The sequence below is a fragment of the Thamnophis elegans genome, chromosome 13 (assembly GCF_009769535.1).
Source record: "Thamnophis elegans isolate rThaEle1 chromosome 13, rThaEle1.pri, whole genome shotgun sequence".
In the NCBI taxonomy this organism is placed as follows: domain Eukaryota; kingdom Metazoa; phylum Chordata; class Lepidosauria; order Squamata; family Colubridae; genus Thamnophis; species Thamnophis elegans.
The window spans coordinates 624,915-642,155 of record NC_045553.1 but is presented as its reverse complement, the minus strand read 5'-3'; the positions used below and the strand labels follow the sequence as shown (position 1 = coordinate 642,155).

At 50.8% G+C, this 17,241-nt stretch overlaps 1 protein-coding gene across 1 annotated transcript in view; it reads left to right on the top strand.

Annotated features, from left to right (window-relative positions):
- The window catches only part of ACACB (acetyl-CoA carboxylase beta), a 37,836-nt gene extending 23,218 nt beyond the window's left edge, over window positions 1-14,618 (top strand). Inside the window, 22 exon segments of the mRNA XM_032229286.1 lie at window positions 73-129; window positions 653-694; window positions 809-1,024; window positions 1,536-1,691; window positions 1,787-1,990; window positions 2,305-2,460; window positions 3,586-3,711; window positions 4,292-4,561; window positions 5,073-5,170; window positions 5,283-5,403; window positions 5,656-5,766; window positions 6,849-6,992; window positions 7,400-7,520; window positions 8,029-8,125; window positions 8,583-8,679; window positions 8,933-9,068; window positions 9,187-9,364; window positions 10,678-10,790; window positions 11,070-11,224; window positions 11,899-12,069; window positions 12,159-12,295; window positions 13,223-14,618. Coding sequence (XP_032085177.1) covers window positions 73-129; window positions 653-694; window positions 809-1,024; window positions 1,536-1,691; window positions 1,787-1,990; window positions 2,305-2,460; window positions 3,586-3,711; window positions 4,292-4,561; window positions 5,073-5,170; window positions 5,283-5,403; window positions 5,656-5,766; window positions 6,849-6,992; window positions 7,400-7,520; window positions 8,029-8,125; window positions 8,583-8,679; window positions 8,933-9,068; window positions 9,187-9,364; window positions 10,678-10,790; window positions 11,070-11,224; window positions 11,899-12,069; window positions 12,159-12,295; window positions 13,223-13,349 — 3,033 coding nt within the window. The 3' untranslated portion in view covers window positions 13,350-14,618.
- Window positions 14,619-17,241: the final 2,623 nt, after the last annotated feature.

Here is a 17,241-nt window from a genome sequence, read left to right as displayed (position 1 = left end):
CCCTGGTGATAATGTTTCTTTCCTGAGATTATTCAGGTATTCGGTATTTTCTCCTCATCTTTCCCCATGCAGAATAATATTCTTGTGGACTATGGGCTTCGAAGAATCACGTTTTTGATAAACCAGCAGGTCAGTGATAATATATAAATATATGTGATATATGTACCGTATTTTTCGGAGTCGATGCACCTTTTTTCCCCAAAAAAGGGGGAAAATTTGGCTGTGTCTTATACACTTATGCAGTATTTTTGGCCTCCCGAAACCCCGCTCTCTTCACAAAAATGGACGTGCAGAGGGTTTGGGAGGCCTGCAAAGTGCTCCTGGGGGCTGGGGAAGGCAAAAATGAGTGAAAAATTGGTTTTTTCCTCATTTTTGCCCCCCCACAGCCCCGAGGAGCATTTTGACAGCCTCTCAAATTCTCTGCATGCCCCGTTTTTTTTTTTTTTACAAAAAATGAGGCCTGCAAAAACTTGGTTTTTTTTTTTAATTTACCTCTTCAAAATTGTGGTGCGTCTTATACTCCGAAAAATACGGTGCATGAAAGTGTATCATGACTGTTGATAATCATGGTGGAATTAACGTCTGTTTAAAAAGCAAAGATTGGCAACTTCTGCCCTTTCTCCTCACTGGTAAGGTCTCTCTTCTTTTGCAGAGGGAGTTCCCCAAATTCTTCACTTTCCGAGCTCGGGATGAGGTGAGGTGGGGGGCTGTTTAATCCCCCAGGCGACGCCTGATCTTGGTTTTAACGCGCGGTGGGTGCAACCTCAGCCTCGACGACAAACCCCACAAGTTTTTGCTGCATCTTCAGTTTGCCGAAGACCACATCTATCGCCACTTGGAGCCAGCCCTGGCTTTCCAGCTGGAGCTCAACCGCATGCGCAACTTTGACCTGACCGCAGTGCCATGTGCCAACCACAAGATGCACCTTTACCTGGGTGCTGCCAAGGTGGAGGAAGGCACGGAGGTCACCGACTACAGGTTCTTCATCCGTGCCATTGTCAGGCACTCCGACCTGATCACCAAGGTGAGTTTAGGGCTGAGTTACAAGGCACTTCATGGCCCCCGGTGCTCTCTGAGCTTGGCGGTTTTCTCGCAGACGTTTCACGACCCAAACGAGGTAACATCATCAGTGTAGTGATGGTGTTGTTGACTAGCGCTGACGATATTTCGTAGTTTCGGTAATCTGCAAGAAAACAGGCAAGCTCAGAAAGCACCAAGGACCCCGCTGTCCCTCTTCTTCCTCTTTTACCTCCTCTTCCTCCTTTCCCTCCGCAAATCCTCTCTCCTTCTGGCACTGGTGTTGTTCCCTAGTTGGGTCATGAAACATTTGTAAGAAAACAACTAATTTCAGAGAGCACCAAGGACCCCTCCTTTCAACCCTGAGCTACAAATATTCTGCTTTTTTTTGGTACTTCCTGCTCAGCAGAGCAGCCCCTTCTGGGATCAACAGTTGCCCCCTCCTCTCTGCCTGCCTCATGGACAAGTTCTCTTTCTCACTCTCCCTGTCCTGCTGCCGCCCCCGTCTTCCCATCCAGGAGGCCTCCTTCGAGTACCTGCAGAACGAGGGCGAGCGGCTGCTCTTGGAAGCCATGGACGAGCTGGAGGTGGCCGCCAGCAACACCACCGTCCGCACCGACTGCAACCACATCTTCCTCAACTTCGTCCCCACCGTTGTCATGGACCCTTCCAAGGTCTGCGTGGCTTCCCTCTCTAGAAAGCCCCCCCGGCCGCTTGCAGAGTAAGAGGCTCCCCCCCAGAACACATTTTGCCTCCCCCCCCCTCCCAGATCGAGGAATCTGTGCGCTCCATGGTGATGCGGTACGGCAGCCGCCTCTGGAAGCTGCGGGTCCTTCAAGCGGAAGTGAAGATCAACATCCGGCCGATGCCGACGGCCCAGGCGGTTCCCGTGCGCCTCTTCCTGACCGACGAGTCCGGATACTACCTGGACATCGGCCTCTACAAGGAAGTCACCGACCCCAGCACGGGAAGCGTAGGTGCCCCCGAGCCCCTTGAGCGCTTCATGCGTCCCTTCGATTGGCTTCCCTTCGTCTCTCAGGGGTGGGTGGCCTTCCAGGATTGTATTTTCCTTCCCCGGGGTGCTTTGGGTCTACGCAGACCTCTCCCCACGCTGAGCTCAGGGTCTGGGGACCTTGGCTGAGGGCAGCCGCAGAGGCCTCCAGATCCTTCCGCCGAGTGTAAAGTCTGCATTTGTGAAGATTTGAGTGCTGCTTCTCTCCTCTGACTGGAGTTGCCTCAGCCGAGGGAGGCCGCCTGATCGTTCTTTGGCTTTGTCTCCTGGCCCAGATTATGTTCCACTCCTACGGGGAGAAGCAGGGCCCCATGCACAGCATGCTGATCAACACGCCCTACGTCACCAAGGACCTGCTCCAGGCCAAGCGCTTCCAGGCCCAGTCGCTGGGCACCACCTACGTCTACGACTTCCTGGAGATGTTCCGGCAGGTGGGCTGGGCAGCGGCTCAGGGGTCTCCCCTGGCTCCGTCGGCCACCAGGGTGGAGAGGTGCTCACTGCCGCCACTGCTGCTCACTAGGCTTCCACCGTGGCTATTCACGGCTCCGGGTTTAGGTTGAGGTTGAGGTTTGTTTTATTTATATGCCGCCCTATTCCCAAAAGGGACTCAGGGCGGCGAACAACTCAAGCGGGAAAGGGAACAAATACAAGACAAGCATTTAAGATAGCCAACAACCACACCTGTCGAGAGGGGAAGGGAGCTCATCACCCCCAGGCCTGCCAGCAAAGCCAGGTTTTAACGGCTTTTTGGAAGGCCTGGAGAGAGGTGAGGGTCCGAATCTCCACGGGGAGCTCGTTCCAGAGGGCCGGAGCTGCTACAGAGAAGGCCCTCCTCCGGGTGGTAGCCAGATGGCATTGGCTGGTGGATGGAATTCGGAGGAGGCCGACCCTGTGTGATCTAATGGGTCTTTGGGAGGTAATTGGCAGCAGGCGGTCTCTCAAGTACCCAGGTCCAATAACATGAAGGGCTTTATAAGTGATAACTAGCACCTTGAAGCGTATCTGGAGACCGATTGGAAGCCAGTGCAGCTCGCGGAGGATAGGTGTAACGTGGGTGTATCGAGGTACACCCACAATCGCTCGCGCGGCTGCATTCTGGACAAGTTGAAGTCTCCGAATACTCTTCAAGGGCTGCTTAATGCTCGAGAGGCCCCAGAGTGGGGATTGAGGGTCCTAGTTAGTCCCTTCATTGGAGCTTCTGATTTGAGAGTTGCTGCAGATTTTTAAATTAAAAGACAGACACACGCACACGCACACACAATATTGGGAAATGTTTTCACCTGGAGAGAAAGCCCGCCTGTAGACCCGCCTCTCCAGAAATATTGGGAAAAGCAAATGGGCACCGAATGGGTGAAGGTGTCTCTCTCTTCCGGATCTCTCCCAAGGAGATTCTGTGCCAGTGGAAGAGGCAGCGCTCGGTCTCCCCGATGGAGAGCCCACTGGCTCACTCTGGCAGAGCAGGCACCCAGGAAATGCCTTCCCCTCCCCTCCCTTCAGCTGCGTCTGCCCCTAAGAATCCCCCTGATGCCGAGAATCTTCCTCCTCCTCCTCCGCAGGCTCTGTTCAAGCAGTGGGGACCCACTGAAGAGGCCAGCCCCACCGACGTGCTGACGTACACGGAACTGGTGCTGGATGCCCAGGGGAAGATGGTGCAGCTGAACAGGCTGCCAGGAGGAAACGAGGCAAGCGGAAGCTTGAGAGAAGTGGGGCTCCACCAGGGAGGTTTGAAAGCGCTGGGGGTCCTTGCAGACTGAGGGGCTGCCTGCCTTTCATCTTCTGTCTAAGCTGGTTTGCTGCAGGCCTCTGTTTTTTTAAAGTTTTTTTCTTTATTTTTCTTTTAAAACAAACATTTCATCCTTCATCAATCCGTGTGTCGTCTGAGTACAATGTGTGTGTCGTAATAGTTATAAGCTCACCACCAAATTCTTTATATGTTCTTACTTTAACATTACAACCTAACATAACTCCTGTTATAACATTTCTCTTCCTAAATTATCTAATTTCATACTTTATATCCCTATTCATATTCTAACCAGTGATAAAATAACCCCCATATGGTATAATAATCAGATTCTTCCTTTAGTTGCTAGTGTTAGGAATTAGGAGTTAGGCCAAATGGGAGAACTTCCTCCAGATTTAAGAAATGCAGCTTGTTAACCTCTGCTTTTGATCAGTTTGTTTTTCTTTTTCTTCTTCCTCTTCTTCCTCTTCTTCTTTCTCCTCCTCCTCCTCCTCCTCCTCCTCCTCCTCGTCCTCCGCCAGATCGGAATGGTGGCCTTCAAAATGAAGCTGAAGACCCCCGAGTACCCCAAGGGCCGTGACATTGTGCTCATCAGCAACGACATCACCTACAAGATCGGGTCCTTTGGGCCTGCCGAGGATCTCCTATTCCTGCGGGCATCGGAGCTGGCTCGTGCAGAGGGCATCCCGCGGGTCTACATCGCAGCCAACAGTGGTGCCCGCATCGGCTTTGCCGACGAGATCAAGACCAAGTTCCAGATAGGCTGGGTAGATCCAGCAGATCCCTACAAGGTAGGGGGATGATTGTGGGACCCGGCGGGATTCCATCGTGGCTGAATCTCCCCTTGGGAAGATGAGGAGACGCCTTTGTTGCTGAAGCTGAGCCTCGTTGCCCGGGCAGGGAGAATTCCTCGACGTTTCCAGGGCCTCGTCTTTTGAAAGCTTAATGGCAGGGAGGCAGGCACGGAACGCTGGGCAACAACAGGAAGCAAGAGAGGGTGTGGTTCCCCAAACTCCTCTAATGGTGGGAGAGCAGAGAAGGACCCACTGCCCCAAATGTGAGGGGTAAACAATATTTCATCCCCCGTTCCTTGTTCCTGTTTCAGAAAGACCACCAAAACGATTCAATTATATGCTTAATCTAGAACGGGGGTCTCCAACCTTGGCCAGGCAGAGCTTTGCTGGCTGAGGAATTCTGGGAGTTGAAGTCCACAAGTCTTAAAGTGGCCCAGGCTGGAGAGCCTTGCTCTAAAGGCTTCCTAGCAGTCTGCTAATCCTGCACACACACCCTCTTTTTCCAAAGGGATTCAAGTACCTGTACTTAACGCCTCAGGATTACACGAGGATCAGCTCCATGAATTCTGTTCACTGCAGGCACGTGGAAGAGGCTGGTGAGTCCAGGTGAGCAAGGGGCTCCTCTCAGACTTCCCCTCCTGGGGGAACCCAGGGGACTAAGGTGTGTGTGTGTGTGTGTGTGTGTGAGTAACCCCCTGCTTGCTCTCGTCTCCTGCAGGTATATCATCACTGACATCATTGGGAAAGAGGAAGGCTTCGGGGTGGAGAACCTAAGAGCATCGGGCACCATTGCTGGGGAGTCCTCTCTCGCCTATGACCAAATTGTCACCATCAGCATGGTAGGGCTGCGGATCCCTCTGGTTCTAACGCTGGGGGGGGTGGGGAAACGGCTCCTGAGCAGGAAGCTGCCATGTTTTCTAAACCGGTGGTTTAGAAAACAGCTTGACTTCAAATCCCAGGATTCCCCGTGGCTGACTGGGGCACTCTGGGAGCCACTCATCTCCAAGCTGCCAAGGTGAAGAAATACACAGTTCTAAGCTAAATAGCAGCTTCCTCAGCCACAAATTGGTTCCTTCGCTTCTGGTCCGCAGGTCACCTGTCGAGCCATTGGGATTGGGGCTTACCTGGTCAGGCTGGGCCAGCGAGTGATCCAGGTGGAGAATTCCCACATCATTTTGACTGGGGCCAGCGCTCTGAATAAGGTACGGAGGGAGCTTCTTTTGGCTTCCAGCGTTTTCCGTTTAGATTATCCTGAGAAAAGTACTTTTAAAAAACCAGAAGTGCCTCCCTTGCTATGTGGTTGTGGAATCGGTCCCTGGGAAACGATGTGCGCTAGTTCTTGTACGTAAAACACTATATTCACATTTTAAAAACAGCTACTCAGAAGAGAGGTTGGTACTGTTGGATTACTGTCTTTATCAACCACTCATTCAGAGGGAGAGAGAGAGAGTGGAGGGAGGGAAAAAGGAGAGGAAGGAAGGACTACAAACCTGGCAGTAGACGCAGCTTCAGAGGATAATCCAGGGCTGGGATGTACCTGGAGGTCATCTAGTCCAACCCTGCTCCAGCAGGACATTATTAAAAGTGAGTTTCTGTCAGCCTCTGCTTTGCTGCTGCTTTTCGGCTGCCATTGAAACGGGGAGGGAGGGAGGGAGGGCATGGTATTTGGGGAGGGAATCATTCTGTACTGGAGGACTGTTTATTGGGAGTTATTCTCACCATCTCTTTGCACACGTGGAAGGGGGGAGTTTCCCGCCAAGGCCAACTGTCCGGCATTCTGACCTGATGATGATTTTTGAAGATGTCTCCCACCTGACAGTTGGGTGACTTATGATTGGACTATGGACTGGGGTACCAAGGGGAGGGGGATGAATCATGTATTGATATCTATTGCTTTCGTGCCTTTTTACTCAGATTCAGCTTTGCTTTGCTCCTCATCGTTTGTAATCAGTAAAAGTACACTTAATTCTGAAACATGGAGCTGAGTGGTTCCTTTCTTGGTTATTAAATGAAGGGGCAGTGACAGTTTCAGTCTTTTGATCCCCCATAGTTACATGACTACATAGCCACACCCACCCAGTCATATGACCTCGCCAAGCCACGCCCACCAAGCCACGCCCACAGAACCGATAGTTTAAAAAAAAAAATGATTTCACCAGTGGCTGGAGCCACGTGTCCTGAGTAATTCCCAAAGCTCCAGGGTGGGACCGCTAGGAAGCTGTCCTCGTTTAAGCCTTTGAGGGAAGCGCTGGTTTTATCGCCCTTTTCGTGCTCCTTCGCGCAGGTCTTGGGCCGGGAGGTCTACACATCTAACAACCAGCTGGGCGGAGTGCAGATCATGCACAACAACGGTGTCTCCCACGTGGCCGTCCCGGATGACTTTGAGGGCGTCTACACCATCCTTCAGTGGCTCTCCTACATGCCCAAGGTACCTGGAGGGCAGCGGAGGAATGCCAGGCTGCCCGCTTGGAAGACAGTGAGAGCGATGGTGCCAAGCATCTAAATGAGGAAGGAATTTCCTGCCATGGGTCCCTTGCCTAATATCTTACACTTAAACTTATTTTATTTCATCCCAATGGCCTTCCCTGTTTAATTCGGCCACAGGGTTGTTGTTGTTGTTGTTTTTAAAAATCTTATGTATTATGCTAGAAACTTCTGTAATTGGGTAAGAATGAATTATCTTCACTTGTGAACGTCACAATCAGATTTCTTCAGGACTGTAGAATTACCTGAAAAAGCCCGTTTCTTCTTCCCTTCCTGATTGCTGCTCTGGGTGGGCTCTTCCCCCCACCCCCCACCTTAAAACTGGCCTTGAGCAAAGTTTTCTTCTTGCAGGATAATCACAGCCCGTTGCCCGTTGTCCCTCCAAGCGACCCCATCGCTAGAGAAATTGACTTCGTCCCTTCTAAAGTCCCCTACGACCCCCGGTGGATGCTGGCCGGGAGGCCCCATCCGAGTGAGTATCTCAGTCAGCTCTTCTGGAAGAAGCGTGTTTGGGGAAGTGGGGAGCAAAATCCAGCACTGTGGAGGGAACTAGCTTGGTTCAACGAATTCTATAGGAAGCTTTTGACAAAGATAAAACTTGACCAGATAAACATACAGAGATGAGAAGCTGGAAGATATTGTCTTTGTTGGTTGGGAAGTGTACAAATTGATACCCAGCATGGCTGGAAGGAAGAAGAGACATGGAGAGTCGCCCATCTGCAGGTGGAGATAGTGGTGTGACGGGTTTTATTTACTTATTAAATTTATTGGCCGCCCATCTTGCCACAGGGTAACTCTTTAGTAGGCCTTTCTGGTGTAGCCTCACGGTATGGCTGGGTTTCCTTCTTCCTGAATCTTCTCCGGTTTTGCCTAATAGATCAGCAGAGGTTATGGAATTGCATGACTTTTAGAAGACTTTACCTTGAATTTTCTCAATGTCTTTCCCTTTCCCTTCCTCCCCCCTCTGTTTTGTTGTACAGCTGTGAAGGGATCTTGGCAAAGTGGTTTCTTCGATCACGGATCATTTGCAGAGATCATGCAGCCCTGGGCCCAGACTGTGGTAGTTGGTCGAGCCAGGTATCGGCGAAGGGTTGGGGCTGGCTGAGGAGCCTTTGGGAGAAGGGAGGGAACCCCCGCAGGATAGATCTTGCCCCTGAACATCAGCTGGAACTCCCTTTCCTGCCCTGGCTGATGTGTGTCTGCCTTTAAGGCATGAGGAAGAGTTCGGCAACCCCAGGCCTGGGGTTGATGAGTTCCCCTCCCCTCTCGACTGGTATGGCTGTGTGACTCTTGTGTATTTTAATTACGTGTATTGTGTTTGTATCCCCCTTTCCCCTTTTGAGTTGTTCGCCGCCCTGAGTCCCTCCCGGAGAAGGGCGGCATACAAATAAACTAAATCTTAATCTTTTGTTCCCAAGTTTTAAAACCTTAAAATCTCTATGCTTACGAAATAAATAAAGGCACATTATCCATTGACTGGTTGCATTGAGTCCACGTAGCCCTAATCTGAAGTCGTCTGGACTTATTCTGACAGGCTAGGAGGAATCCCCGTGGGGGTGATAGCCGTGGAGGTCCGGACGGTGGAACTCGCCATACCGGCTGATCCGGCAAACCCAGAATCGGAAGCAAAGGTTGGCCTCGTAAAATTCAGAACCTTTTCTCCCACGGGGCATCTGGTCAGTTTGTCAGAAGCCAGAGAGTCTCCCCGTCTTGCTTCTCTCAGGCTCCTAGAATACAGTTCCACGCTGCCTTCAGTAAAGGGGCACTTCTGTGAAATGGGCACATCCCCCTACAATGTGTCCAGCACATGTTTTTGCCTTACGTCCGATTGCTGCATTAATTCGGGATGACCCGTAAATTTTTCTCCCTTTTTATATTCCTTAGATCATTCAGCAAGCCGGGCAGGTCTGGTTCCCGGACTCGGCTTTTAAAACTGCCCAGGCCATCAGGGACTTTGACCGTGAGCGCCTCCCCCTCTTGATCTTTGCCAACTGGAGGGGCTTCTCTGGTGGCATGAAAGGTGCCCTTCCTGCACCCCCAACCCCTGTCCTCATCACGCCAGTGGCTACCAGAGCGAGAGGGAGGGAGACGGAGAGAGGTGGTGGTGGTGGTGATGACCTCTTGGCCTCTGATTGCAGACATGTACGACCAGGTGCTGAAATTCGGGGCCCACATTGTGGACAGCCTCCGGCAGTTCAAGCAGCCAGTTCTCGTCTACATCCCCCCACATGCTGAGCTGCGGGGAGGCTCGTGGGTGGTGATTGACCCGACCATCAACCCTCTCCACGTGGAGCTCTACGCAGACAAAGAGAGCAGGTGAGTGTCCGGCTACATCCTCACCTTCTTTGTGGTCAGGTCTTGGGGTGGCCAATCCTGCCTGCTGTCCAAAACATCCCTTTGATCTGTGAGTTTCTCCTTTGGCGAGAGCGAGAACTTCATTTTTGCTGAAAATCTTTATCAGTAATAGGTTTTTTATTTTCCATTTTCATTTTCGTACAGTCACATATATATACACTGTGCATAACCGGGGCCATATAACATTAAACAATAAACACAGCCATTCCTCTTGTCAACAATACCCCCCAAAATAGAAACCCAATGTACCTCTTCAACCCTCCATACACCCTTTCTTTCGCCCCCCTCCAACTTTCCATCTTCCCTCCATCATTCCCCTCTGCCCTACTTCCCCTCCCCCTCTACCACTCCTCTCTCCCGGTACACTCCCTCCCTTCCTTCTCACCCTCCCTCCAATCCTCTCTCCCACCCTCTCTACCCCTCTTTCTTCTATCCCTCTACTCCTCCCTTCAGTGTATTTCTACTATCTATTAATATATTCAGCTTGTCCTATTTTTACAATGGAATTAAAGAGCAACAGTATACAAGTGCAATCGCGTTGCTTTGAAATCTAACACATACTATATATCCCCCCTCCCCCCTCCCCCTAACACCCCCCCTCCCTCCCCCCCCGGACTTCCCAGAGCCCGTAAACGGTATAGATTTTTAACAAACACAGTCTAAAATATATTAAGACAAAGGAAATAAAGAAGTTAATAACATCTCTGCATTGAACTCAGCTTCTTCCTGTTGCACTAACTTTGAGCAGTTTAGATTATTCCTAATCTTAAGCATAGGCTATCTGGAATTTCTTAGTCCCGTATTTATTTTGTATATAGTTGATCCATTTTTTCCAGTCTCGTTTATATCTCTCATTTGAATGGTCTTTAAGATATGCCGATATTTTAGCCATCTCGGCTAGATTTGTAACTTTCAATGTCCATTCTTGAGTTGTAGGCAAGTCTTCCTTCTTCCAGTATTGCGCCACCAACAGTCTTGCTGCCGTTATTTTTGCTGAAGATCTTGAGATAGTCTGTGTGTTGATTGGGGTTTCAGTAGGAAAGTATCTCCGTTTTTTTCTTGCAAAAGGAACGTATTCCTTATTAGGTTTGCCTGCTTAATAAGGGGCCCCCTTGGAGCCCTTGTGAAATGCTGGCTGGAGGCTCTCGAGGCCCAAGGCATGGAGTGCTCCTGTGGTGGGGGGAGACTTGTTCTGACCTGTCCAGTGCTGGTCAGCCCAAGAGGAGGGGCGCTTCCCTCTCCTGCCTTCCATTGCAAGGGGCTCTGCTTTGCAGGGGGGGCATCTTGGAAGCGGAAGGAACCGTGGAGATCAAGTACAGGAAGAAAGAACTGTTGAAGACCATGAGGAGGGTTGATGTCACCTATGCACGAATCGCACAGCAGCTGAGTAAGAGGAAGGCCAAGCCGGGCCGGCTCTCCCCCCCCACCTTCCCTTCTCTTCCTTTCCCTGCTGCTGGTTGATCTGCATCCACTGGGCCCTCAACACTGGAAAAATGGGGGCGGGAGGGTGTAGCAGAGCTTCAGGTGGGAAACACCCTCCGGAGCCTGTCCCCCCTCCTCCTCCAGCCTTCCTTCCCAGGGGCTTCCTGGGCTCCCCCTCCCTCCCTCCCTCCCTCCCGGGCTGGATCCCTTCCAACCGGTCCTTCCTGTGTCCTGGCCTTGGCAGGTTCTCCGGAACTCTCCCAGGGGCAGCGCAAAGAACTGGAGAAGCAGCTGAAGAGGCGAGAGGACGAACTCCTGCCCGTCTTCCACCAGGTGGCTGTGCACTTTGCGGACCTCCATGACACCCCCGGGAGGTTGCAGGAGAAAGGAGTGATTTCAGTAAGTGCAGGCCGTCCTCGACTTATGACCACAGTTGAGCCCGAAATTTCTGTGGCCAAGCAGGGCATTTGTTCAGCCGCATTTTACTCCGGCCTTCCTTGCCACCGTTGTTAAGTGAATCACTGCAGTTGTTAAGTTAGCCACACGGTTGTGAAGTGAGCCTGGCCTCCCCACAGACTTCGCTTCTCCAAAAGGGATCACAAGAACCTGGCACACTGTGGCCGTCATAAATATGAGTCAATAGCCAACTGTTTGAATTTTGATCACCTGACCACAGGGATAGCACAGTGGTCGTAAGTGTGAAATGGAGTCACGAGTCCCTTTTTTTAGTGCCGTTGTAACTTTGTCACTAAATGAACTGTTGTAAGCCGAGGACTGCCTGCAGTCAAGCTTGGAATCTTGGGAGGGATCCTTCTTTCCGTGATCTTCTTTCTCCTAGGGATCTCGGGGCTGTTCTTGGCTTCCTGGGCAGCTCTGCAGCTGTGGGGCAGAACTCTGGGGTCGAACCTGCCCCCTTCGCCATCTCTGGTGTCCCCCCACCCGCTCTTCCTCTCCAGCTGAACCTTTGAAGGGGGCAGGAACTCCCCAAAGGGTCTCCTTAAGAGATAAGACGCTGGCCATGAGTTCAGGGGGAAGGCGTCCTGAAGCAACCTGAGTGGGGTCTTCCGTTTCAGGACATCCTTCAGTGGAAGGAGAGCCGCACCTTCTTCTACTGGCGGCTGCGGCGGCTGCTGTTGGAGGAGGGTGTCAAGGCCGAGATCCTGAGCGCCCACAGCGAGCTCAGCAACAGCCACATCCAGTCCATGATGCGACGCTGGTTCCTGGAGACCGAAGGCGCCGTCAAGGTCGGGGACTTGGTTGGCGGGAGCCGGCTTCTCTCGGCTGCCCCTGCTTCCCGGCTGAGTGCGGCTCCCCCCTTCTGTCCCTCCTGCAGAGTTACCTGTGGGATAACAACCAGGTGGTGGTGGCATGGCTGGAGAAGCAGCTGAGTGAAGAGGACGGGGCAAAGTCAGCCATTCGGGAGAACATCAGATACCTGAAGCGCGATTATGCCCTGAAACATATCCGAAAGTGAGTGTTTCCTTCCTGATTTGTATTTGTATTTGTATTTTATTATTTGTATGCCGCCCTTCTCCGGGAGGACTCAGGGCGGCGAACAATTCAAGGGGGAAAAAAAGGGGAACATAAAAAAACAAAATACAAATAATAAAAGTAAACAATAGTCGCACAACCATACATGTCGAGAGGGGAGGGAACTCATCACCCCCAGGCCTGCCGGCAAAGCCAGGTTTTGACGGCTTTTCGGAAGGCCTGGAGAGAGGTGAGGGTCCGAATCGCTGCGGGGAGCTCATTCCAGAGGGCCGGAGCTGCCACAGAGAAGGCCCTCCCCCGGGTAATAGCCAGGTGGCATTGGCTGGTAGATGGCACCCAGAGGAGGCCAACCCTGTGAGATCTAATGGGTCTGTGGGAGGTAATTAGCAGCAGGCGGTCTCTCAAGTACCCTGATCAGGTGTGGGGGTCTCCGAGAGGCTCCACGGATCCGTCACTTAGGGGTGTCGGGGCCAAACGGTTGGGGTGGCATAGGAAGGGCCCCAGGAACCCCGAGAGCATTCCTTGGAGCTGGGAGAAGTGAAAGACTCTGCATTTTCTGCTCAAAGGAAGAGTGCAGGATAAGTGTGTCCCTGGGGATGATAAGGCTTGGGCCACCTTAGCTGTGCAGTGTGTAAAGAGGATGCCACAGCAAGAGGGCACTCAAAGGGCTCTTGATGAGAGAGGGAACTCTGGTCTGTGGAGGCTGAGATTTCAGTGCATTATGTGCCGCTCGTTGGCCCTCTCACTTCCACTGGGCAGCTTTGGCTCTCTTCTTGAAACAGTACTGAGCAAAACTCCGGTTGCGTTTGTGTCTCACAAAATTCAGGAGAGAAAAAAAAAGGGCTTTTTTTACATCAAATCCTGGTCATCCAAGTCTCTCTTTACAATCCCGCTTCTCTCTTCCAGCTTGATAGAGGCGAACCCGGAGGTCGCCATGGACTGCATCGTTCACATGACCCAGCACATCACAAGCGCCCAGAGGGCTGAGGTGGTCCGCCTCCTGGCAACGATGGACAATCCGTCCCCCTCCTGACTTGCGTCCGCTGACGGTGGGAGATTGCCAGATTGCCTCTGATAAAGGAAGGAGGAGGCGGCGCTAAACCACCTCAGTTTGTGAGCGCCGTCCGGCTGCGGCTTTCTAGCAGGGCCCCCGTTTGTCCTGAATTAGGAGGGCCAGAGTCTCCCAGTTCCCAGGATTCGCTCTCCTGCCACACTCGGCGGTCCGTATTTTCCCCAACCGCCTGGGTGCCCACCGCACAATGTCCAAGGGAAAAGGTTTGCACCGCTCAGTCTAGAATGTAGGCTTAAAGTAAGTGCATTTTCAGTTATTGCCCAGGGTTATCTGTTGAGATAAGGGATTCTCTTTCACAAAACCACTCAGGACACAACGCTTTATTAAAATATGTATTGGAAGCGGGAGGAGGGGGGGGAATGTCAGTATCTACCACCCAGCCAATACAGAGGAGCGGCTGGGGAAAATTTCCCAATAGGCCAGACAGACAGGCGGCTGCGTTGCCTTCCAGCACAGCTGTCCTAGAAGCCTTTGAGAACGGAGGCATTCCTCCCTCTCTCTCCTGGAAAGGTGAAAACAAAAGGGACATCCTCCCCCCCAAGGGAAGTTCTTGTTGTTTCTTTAGAAAGAAAGGTGGGGGGGGCTCCATCCTTGTTCCTAACTGGCTGAGATGTCAGATACCAGAAGTGGAGACGGTGGTGCTATTTATTTGTGGGATGAGTGGACTTTGCGAGAGGCGAGACAATCAAAACACACTTTTAAAGGGATGAATCATCAGCAGGCGGAAAGTATGATGGGCTGTGAAACATCAGATGCACAAAACACTTTCACACACGCGCACACACACACACACACACACGCACAGAGTCTTTTCTAAAGCAGACCTGGGACAAAGGAGGTGACAGCTGAAGGTAATTTACATTGTCCGGCATATCTTGGCAGGTTTCCTAATCCTTCCTGGGAGTGGGATTGTCTCTCTACCTCTGGCATTAATGCTTGAGTGGGTCTGGTATGGGACGGGGGTTTCCCCCCACCCCTAAAAGAAAAGAGGGTGATAAAACTCCTTTTCCCAGGGACAGAAGAAGAAACACCTGACAGAATCTTGCTTTCTTCTCCTTGGGAGAGCTGTTAATAAATCTCAGGGAAGGGAGGCCCCCCAAAGGCCACTCCAAAATAGCCGTTGTTTTTTTTAAATAAGAGCAACTCTTTGACTTTTGATACAGGCTTCGAGGTTTGTTTTACCTTTTGTGAGTTGGAGATTCATTAAAGGAGTCTTGGTTTTCTTAACGATCCCAATTGTATTTCTTCATTCTCCTCCCCACCCACCCCCAACCCCCCACCCCGGAAAGATGCAAAATTGCTCTCTAGGTCTGATTTGCCGCTGTGGATGCCGCTGTGGTCTCTATCAGTAACACGTCTTTATTGCCCTTCGTTTCCATACAAAGCTGACAGTAGTAAATCATGGGATGATCAGCACATCAATTCATCAGAACTCAAAGTACATTTTGAAGGGGAAAGTTTTTCGGAAGCCATTTCCATTCCCTCCTGCGTTTTGCTTTTCTAGCCTGACCTCTAGCCAATGTCTGTAAGTAGCCTTGTCTACGCTTAAAACAACAACCACCACGGGGGTTCCCGAGAAGAGCCCGTGTGGGTCACGTGGTAGGAGTCACACCCAAACTGCGCATGCCCTATTATGCACTGGGCCATGGGTGACCCACACCTACACAAGGAGTTATATTACAACAGCTTTCTTCCAAATGATCCAAGCTACAGACGGTCCCCTCAGGGCCAGCTTTGGGCTAAGGCCACGTAGGCACTGGAGGGGGAGAGGGGGCACCAGGGCTTAGGGGGCACCACCAGGCACCAGCCCTTCTTCCCAAAACAAAGGCTGCTCTAAGAATGCACGTCTTGGCATTGGCGGGAGGTGGCGCTGTCAGACCAACTGACCCACCGGGACCCTCTCCCCTTGAGCCAGCCCTGCCTCTGTGCATATTGGCCTCAGGGAGGGAGGGGAGGGGTGCCTAAGTAAATCTCTGTAAATGCAAGTGAATCCTAACCTTTTAAGAAGTCAGCAGGACCCTTCCCCAGAGGAAAAAATGGGACATAGGCAGTTCCTGATCTCTGCCAAAATGCAAGAGAATGCTGTAGCCGAACTATCCTGTAACACTTGTTGTGGGCAAGGCTCTCCATGGGTGCATCAGTGGGGCTTTTGGGCCCCTGGGGAAGGCTGTTGTGTGAGCTGCAACACCCCCCTCCCCCCGGAAGGCCTTGGACGAAGAGGAGGGCTCTGCTGGAGGGAATGGAACTCAGTGCCCCTTTGCTAAGAATCTCCATCGCTACCTGGAGAGTCAAAGAGGCTGTTCTTTGCACCTTGAACTGTACGTGCAATTTCCTTGAATGATATGGTTTGGCTTCTTTTCTTCAAAATTGAATTCTGAGGCAATAGGAGGAATTATTTAAAATTTACAGTAAAAAGGTGTTTTAAAAATAAATATTAGATCAAAGTTAACCTGGTACTGATAGCCTAAATGCTAAATCAGAAGATCTTAGCTGCAACATGCAATGTCTCTTATACTAGTGGTCATTTTTGAAACAAAACAGTAAACAAAGATTGCTGCATGATATATTTCTAAGTAAACATTTAGGGCTGAGCGGGGGGAAAAAACACAGCATTTTTATGTCAGTTGTGGAAAAGCTCACTGGCTAGAAGTAGGTTTGGTCTTTCACAGAAAACGTTCCATCCACAGAAAGTACGTCCAAAGTGCTTCTTTTGAAAGGGTAGTTTAAAAAAGTCCACAGTGTTCTGGTGATCTTTAAAATAGTTTGCTGCAGTTTGAATAATTAAGTAAAAAAATATTAACAGTGTTTTTTCAAAAGTCAGTGCTGAGCATAAAAATTCCCTTTCCGTTTTCATAAAAATAAATTATAAATAAAATTTACAAACAGTAATACTGCTTAGCCCAAGAATCAACAAACCTCTAATCCTAAACTCTAGTATTTCCCCCCCCCCCCCCAAAAAAAAATCTCTAGTAAGATCGTTAATCCTAATAATCTATTCAAGGTTGTTTTTTTTTAAATCTCATTTAGTACATTATTTTCTTTTCTGCTCTGGCTGTGAAAAGCAGCCCCTTCTGGCAGCCTGAAACCTTTGCTGTCAGAGCACCAAGCCGGGTGAATGGGCTGCGGGATTCAGCTCCTGCAAGGGAAGGCTGGCCTACTTGCTACGCCTGGGACTAAAATTCCTCTCTTGTGCAGCATGTCTTGAGGCCTGGAGAGATGATTTTGGGAGGTAGACAAGTCAGGTGTGGATCTGAAGAAAAGACCCCCGAAGACCCTCTGGAGGAGGAGGAGGAGCAGCGAGATCAGCAACTGGAGCTTAAAAGGGCTCGGAACAATTTCACGGTACTTGCCAGTAGGAAGAGAAAACAAGTAAGAGCTTAACCGAGACACAAAGTCAGTGGCATGGCCAAGACCAAGCCCCCCTTGCCCCTCCCTCAAATGCCCCTGTGAAAGGGGTGAAAGAAAGGCAAGGAACCTCCTCCCGTGCTTTGATTAGCTCAGAGGAGATCAGGAACCTAAATAAAGGACAGCTAAGGACATACGGGGAGGAGAATGTGTATTTCCTCCTTTGAAGCAAGTTAATTTAAATTCTGTAGCCCCTTTTGATTTAGCTGTTCTGAGAACAGCTCCTTCCCCCCCCCCCCCCATGCTGCCTTCTCTCCCTCTCCCTCCAAAAAACCCACAATAAATTAAAATTTTATCTAGGTTCTGATGGAGAAGCAAATTCCATGCTTCTTACCATTCCGGTAACAAAATCAGGCCTTGGTCAAAAAGCTGCTCGCTCCCACCAGACTCCTTAAAAGGTGGGCTTTGTGCTACTAGTGCGGAGACCATGAGGTGTCTTGCAACATTG